The sequence below is a fragment of the Aplysia californica genome, unplaced genomic scaffold (assembly GCF_000002075.1).
Source record: "Aplysia californica isolate F4 #8 unplaced genomic scaffold, AplCal3.0 scaffold00582, whole genome shotgun sequence".
Taxonomy (NCBI): Eukaryota; Metazoa; Mollusca; class Gastropoda; order Aplysiida; family Aplysiidae; genus Aplysia; species Aplysia californica.
In genome coordinates this window covers 306,624-314,005 of record NW_004797852.1, presented here as the reverse complement: position 1 = coordinate 314,005, position 7,382 = coordinate 306,624, and the positions used below count along the sequence as shown (strand labels likewise).

Here is a 7,382-nt window from a genome sequence, read left to right as displayed (position 1 = left end):
GTCGGGTCCCTGACAGGATTCGAACCCACGACCTTACGGTTGCGAGTCCGAGAGCCTAACCACTAGGCCACCGACGCCACAACAACACAACAACAACAACAACAAAAAGCCTGATAAGCAACAAGATAAAAGCAACCAAAAAAGAGAAAGAGAACAAAAAAGAAACACAATGATGAAAATAAGAAGAACAGACAATAGAAAACCATAGATCCATAAAAAGAAAAGTCAGTTGAACAAATTCAGCTTTATTGACTACTGTAAAGAGATAGGGGGTCAGGGAAACATTAACCACCCACGACATCCCCCTGACCCAAGCTCTCTGGCTGGCGACAGAGAGACGTCTCTTTCTTCCCGCGACACCCAAAAGGGTTTAAGCGGCATATAAAAGTAAAAGTAAGAAAAGTAAGTAAAGAGATATGAGGTTTAATTTTTTTAAAACACGTTTACAGGCATTTGCAAATTATATTATATAGAATCCAACTACAGATTAATGCTACAATCTTCTACTGTATAAGAACTATGAGGTTGTTCACTTTCGTCTGACCGCGATTAAAACAAGATAAAAAGAAAACATCCTGTCAAATCTTCTCAGATCTTTGCCTACGAGTCTAAAAGTTGTATAACCAACGGAATCTAAAAGCCTATTCATAAAGGTACTGAGGTTCTGACACGTTTTTTTTGGTAAGCATAAACCGGGTAAAACAATAATAGGGGATTTACAGCATACACCCAAAACATTTTAAAGTTGACATATTTTCCTCAACACCACACTGTAACGTTCGCCTACGAAACACGATTCAAGAGGTGGTGTGATGTAATTTTCAAGACTAACGTTGAGTGCGTGGAGCCTTTTTAGTTTTAGTAAGAGTTTTACGACACTTGCAACACAATACGGTCATATAAGCGCCGTAGAATATATATGATACAAGAGAGAACAAAAAACAAAAAAGAAGGAGAGATAAGGACGATAAATGTTTGATAGGATCAAAGGAACAAACCACACTAGAAAGCCCGCCTACCACCCACTTTAGACAGCCGGGGGATGAAGTCGACATATAAGTTGTTTTTTTTAAATTTTGGCCAGAATGACGTCACATCAAAATGGTTACTCTCTTGGAGGTCTGCCAGAGGTAAAGAGCAGTGACTGAATTTCATGTTTTAGAAGGAGAATCCACCGATAACATCCAAAAGAGACTTCAAAATGTTTACATGGACCAAGCTCTAGATTTTGTCACTGTTTATAGATGGGTCAGACGTTTGAGTAATGAACCAGAAGAAGAGGAAGAGATGTCTTTACGTTTGTCAGACAAGCATCGTCACGAGGGGTCAGTCGGAAAAATCATGGCAATTGTGTTTTGGGACGTTCATAGCGTGCTTCTCACAGATTTTTTCCCTACGAGGAGCAACGTCAATTCAAAACCCCACATTGAAACATTGAAACGACTGAACGCGATCATTCGACGGGTCAGACCAAATTTGATAACGAAAAGAGTGTTTTTTCCACCATAACAATGCCCGCCTGCATTCGAGTATCAGAACAAGGGAGACAATCATCCCATTTATGCGGAAAACACTGCCCCACCCAACTTATTCTCCTGATTTGGTATCTTTTCTATCCTAGAAAAGAACCATTAAGAGGTCAACACTATGGAAACGATGGAGAAATCAAGACGGCTGTGCCCTTATGACCAACCTGCTCAGTTTTACGCAGCTGGTACATTATGTGGACTTAGTAAAAGGTGGACAGTGGCTATTGAACGAAATGGAGACTATGTTGAGAAATAAAAATCTGATCCTCAGATGCTCCCCTTCAATTTGAAGTATGATAGTTGCAAGTGTGTTCTTTTTTCTTTAAGTTATAAACGAACTTGCATTACTTTTCGACTCACCCTGGTACATCGCCTCTCGCCATGTTTTAGCTGCCACGTTTGCAATTGCACTGTTGCCACGGACCGCCGTGCCTCGTTCCCCCTCTCTTCAATTCATTGAAATTTACAGGTCCCATGACAGCTTTTGGAAAATAAAATTCAAAGACTATTCAAATCGCCCGGAGAAGGAAAGTGCATATTATAAAGTGTAGCCGAATTTGCAAGAATGTTGAACCTAACGCAAACAAAGACTCAGTTATCAAAAATTAGTAAACCTGCATGGGTCATTCAAGGAGGATTTTGAACTCTAACGCTAACCCTAATCCTAACCCACATCAAAGATAGTGCATAACAAGATGGTTCACTCAGCCAAAAAATGTGTCCGTGGAAGTCCGCTCATTGCTTTAGATGGCGCTGCAGACAAATTGATACAAGTCATTGTGCAAAAGCTGGAGAGTGTATGTGCGATGGTTTAGGAAAGAATATTTGATAATAAGTTGCCCCACAAATTTTTGACCGCACTATAGTGACACTCATCACACATCCTGCTCGGCAGCTGTGACCATCAATACTAATTTATTTATAATTTTAGAGGCACCAGCCATCCATGTCTAGGTGCTATTTTAGTTCCCTTTAGGCTGTGGCATAGTTGGTAACGAACTAGGCAGACGTATGGGCGAAATAATAATAATAATAATAATAGTAATAATAATAATAATAATAATAATAATAATAATAATAATAATAATAATAATAAATAAAGGATAGCATTTGCATAGCGCAAATTCCCGCTCAGCAGCAAGCTCTATGCACTTTACAATCTATAGTATTTCCCCACAAGATATTATGATACTCTTGTGAAATAACTTCAACTTTCTGGGAAGCACAAGGTACAAGCTGCAATTTTGTAGGCGCTAAATCCCTAACGCTCAGACAAGACCTTTCGCTGTCAATGGCCATGTACTCATTTACCCCAGGGTGAAGTGAGGAACATTCGTGTGTTTAAAGTGCCTTTTCCCAAGTACAAAATGTCGGTCCTGAGGTAAAAAAAAAAAAAGAAGAAATCTAGCATTTGTGATAGGCTCTTCGTCGTTCTCTTAAAAGACTCGAGATCCATTCCGGCATAAGAAAAAAAAAGCAAATCAATCGTTATACGACTTTCCTTACTAGATTTTAATTTTGAATTTGTGCGTTATAAATTACATTTATGGGTAGTTTTTTTTTTCTTTAACCACTTAAGCCATTTCCGTTTTCGCTAAGTTTTTTCTTCAGGAATATTATGTCAAGCAAATTCCTTTTTGTATGAATTATGTCTCTTCCAAAGTACAATATTCCAGAATAATTTTTGTACGAGATATTCAGAAAAAAAGTTATAACGCTTCTTTTTTTGGATCATCTTGAATGTTGTCAATCTGGCAGTGAGTGAAAATCTATCATTAATTGCTTCATTTTCAGACACCCAAGAATGACAAATAACAAAAGGAAACTCGTTTTCCTTCTTTTCGCTGCCCTCGTCAACGTCCTCGTTTTTGGATGGATGGTGTCGTCTCGACTCGTGACCAAGACATGGCAGATCACTTTAATAAGAGAGAGACAAGCGCCTGAGTTGTCAGAAACGCGCTTTTCCTCAACAAACTCCATCTCTGTGCGTCACGTCGACATTGACGTAACCAAATGCCCAGACATTCTCTCCGGAATGACCACAGGTCGTTGGAAGACACGGCCTCTGACCAGGGAGGAGGAAGCCTCCATAGACTCTTATCTGAAAGACGAAAGAGTCGCTTACCGGATCCCGTCAACTTACCAGAGGCCTGATGGGAAATGTGGTAACGTCAATTACCCGAACGCCCCCCAGTACAAACACATGTGGTTTAAAGCTATATGTGACCCCAAGGGGCAAACACCGTGCTGTCTAACAGACAGGTGAGTCTTTTTTTAATTCAACCTTTCCAGTGTTAGTTCTTTTTTCTATCTTCCAGCTCAGCTTTCATGATCGAAAATTTGATTGTTTTGCATCAAGTTGCTGGTTTGTTTTCGTTGGGGTTTTTTTGTTGTTGGAGGGGTTGGGGTGGGGAGGGGGTGTGTGGTTTATTTCCTGATGGCATAGATCAAATTGTAACCCCGGTAATCAAATACCGTGTTGTCTAATCGACAGGTCAGTCCTCATTCATGCAGTGTTTTTCGTGCAATATCATTTTCTAAACTATTCTAGCAGAGATTTCCTCATTGGCAATTTATTGTCCATATTCCGCCAGTTTGCTGGATTTTGTTTCTTCCATTTTTTTCTTTCATTTTTTAGGTTTTTATTTTCTTTTTCTTCTTCTTTTTATTTCCTGTTGGGTAAATAAAAATTCATTGTAACGTAAAATATTAACCTTTGTCTAAATAACAAGAAAGTCCGTTGTTATTTTGCTATTTAAAGTTACCGAAAAAGTTAGCGAAAATGAAAAAAACCCCCACAAAAAATCCCCCCCCCCCAAAAAAAAATAATTTAAAACTTATAAACAATTAAAAAAACATCTCCTACACCACCACCACCAACAAAAGCATCATCATCATCATCATCATCATCATCATCATCATCATCGACAACAACAACAACAACAACAATAAAACACTGCTATCATAATTCCAGATATATTATTCTCATTATCTCCTGGGCAGATGTGTCTCGCTCCCAGAGGACCAGTGCCGCTGCCCCACGTGTTACGATGAGCGTCAGGCCATACACGCAGAGTACGCCAACTGGACATCACATGACCCTAGATGTCAGGTCACACAGTTTAACAATACCCAGGCGTGCGAGGTTTTGCGCGGGAAAACTCTCCATTTCGTGGGGGATTCCTTCATCCGACACGTCTATGCCGCCTTGGTGATCGTGCTCACGGGGAACAAAGTGGATGGTGCCCTGAAGAGAACCGCTCATCCGGGTATGTGTGTTACATGTATTTATTTTTTTATTTATGTATTTATTTGTTTATTTATTTACCGCATTGGCTTTTTGATTTTTTCATGTTATAACGTTGTGTTATTGCTTTGTTATTGTAATATAAGTATTTTGCCTGCTTTATATTTGGTGTTTTAAAAACGTTTGTGCGTTATTGCTTTGTATGTTTTGTATGCCCTCTATGTGTTATTTCATTTATTCGTGTATTTATTGAATGAATGAATGAATGAATGAATGAATGAATGAATGAATGAATGAATGAATGAATGAATGAATGAATTTGCTTATTTACTGGGGGTCGGGAGGGTGGGTGTTTCGGTAGTGGTAAATGTTCTCCGCTCTTGTTAATTGAAAACACATACGCTTTTTTGGCTCCAATTTGTATTCGGGTGGTGGCTCGTTCGTTCTAGAAGTTTTCTTTTTGTATCATCCACCTCTTCTATTCTGCCAGTCCCATACCAACGGAAACAGACATTTTTTTCCCCAGTAATGCACTTCAGTGAAACATTTACCAAACGACTTCTGTAATTTACTACATAAGCCATTCAACTAAACCTGCGTGCATTGTTAAAGCCAGCGATGTCCTTCAAATACTAAGAGACTGTAAATCTGTATACACAATACTACACAGAATATCGTTGTGGGATCTGGATAAAGTAATGGTGGCCTACTTGCCTCTCTTGGTAAAAGGAAACTAAGGACTAAGGCCTGCCATTCAGAACTTCTTTCTCTTTTTAGTATGTACACATGAAGTCCCAACTCACCGCGGGGTCTCGGGATTGTTTTTTGTTTTGTTATTTGGGGGATTTTTGGAGGGGGGGTTCTGGTTGGATTTACGTTTTTCACGAGACATTTTAAACTTCTATTTAATTGGTTTTAAACATATTTTTTTCATTTCTCTTTTTTGAAAAGGGGAGGAGGGGCAAAGGGAGGAGCAAAAATGTACTTTGACCCCATTTTGCTGTCGCATCGTACTGGCGTGAGTCAAAGTTGAGCTGCCCAATTGTCACCATTTATTTTCTTCGGTCCGACGACGTCCCAAACGTTGTTCCAGAGGGCATTTTTTAATGTATACTATAATATGGCTCTCAGATAACACCATCAGACATGTTGTCTGTGAGAAAAAAATCTGTGAAAAGGTCGATGTAATGTGGACTGGCTGTGCTGGAAAGGTACTAGGTCTATCTCTGACCAAAAAAAAATGATTGTCTTATTGTGCTAGGATTTCTGTCTTCTCTCGAAATTTCTTTACAGAATATATGCTATAAAAACCACACAGGTGATGACGTTATCAGATATATGCTTTCTTAATGCAGTACTATAAAAGGCATACTTTAATTCCTATTAGTGGACGAGGAAACTGTAAAATAGGTCAAGTCAAGCGTGGTTCAGCGCCGTTTGTAATTTACACATTCTTTTTCATGTGTTTATATAGAGTGCCCGCTTGAGAAAATAAACGGATTCAGCAGCCTTAATAGCTTGTACCAACCTGTAGAGGATGGTGCACCTTGGACTCTTTTTTTTGGGGGTGAGTGGTTTACGGTGCTCGCAACTGAGCGCAAGACATATTTAACATTTTCAGTTGGTAAGAAATTTTGAATTTTGCTTGGGTGGCGGCTGAAGCCTACTCTTATCGATTTTGGACCACCAAGGGATCTTTAACGTGCGCAACTTGCACATGGGACCTCCGTGAATTATTTGCCTTTGTCCGAGAAGGTTAGGTGTAGATCTTTCCTACCAGAAGATCCGGGGTTTGGCTGAAAGACACCGGTAAGAAGGAGCCAAGATATAGTAGTAGCAAGGCTGCAGAAAGTCAGGAGCCAAGATGAGGTGGCAGAGGAGGTGAGGGAGTGGTAGCAGAAAGTGGAGTCGAAAACAGACGACTGCACATTGTTGGAGAGCAGGGAAAGAAGGTAAAAGAAGGAAGATATTTTGAGAAAAAAATGTTTCCGTCGCTATCCAGATTCGAACCCGGGACCTAATGAATGAGAGGCGGACACCATATTAACCTCTCGATCACGATAACCCCCTTTTGAACTTTGACCTTCTATCAAAGCTGCGAGAAGGGAACCCAGAGAGGAAGCCTGTGCAAATATTCTTATTGGGAGTCACTCTGAAGTGTTTGGTTACCGAGCAAAAAGGACTTGGTAAAACTTTGTCAATTCAGTTCAGTCATGAGGATTCCCTCCCCCCCCCCCCCCCCCCACTTTCCTAATAAAGATGGAAAAGAAAATTGAAAAACGAAAAGAAATACAATTGGATGTAGGAAATGCAACTATTTTGGACCATTGGTCCAATAGCAGACTTTTACGTTAAGTTCCGTGTGTGCACTGGGTGGCTAGAGGGTGTCACTGGTTTATCATACTTTTCACAATTTTTTTTTACCATTTTCTGTATATTCTTTATATCTGTATTCTAAATTGTGCCGAGAGTACAAATGAACACGTATCAGGAAAATATATCTGAAAAAAACAACCTACTGAAAAGTTGTCACAAGATTATACTCAAATAACAGTCAATCATCTCCAATCATCTCTCAACTTTGAGGTATCGAAAAAAAGAGGAAG

At 39.6% G+C, this 7,382-nt stretch overlaps 1 protein-coding gene across 1 annotated transcript in view; it reads left to right on the top strand.

The window, feature by feature from the left end:
- Nucleotides 1–7,382, top strand: part of LOC101857899 — a gene marked incomplete in the record, with an annotated part of 17,233 nt that overhangs the window by 5,654 nt on the left and 4,197 nt on the right. The window contains 2 exon segments of the mRNA XM_013087388.1: nt 3,324–3,791; nt 4,533–4,798. Coding sequence (XP_012942842.1) covers nt 3,334–3,791; nt 4,533–4,798 — 724 coding nt within the window.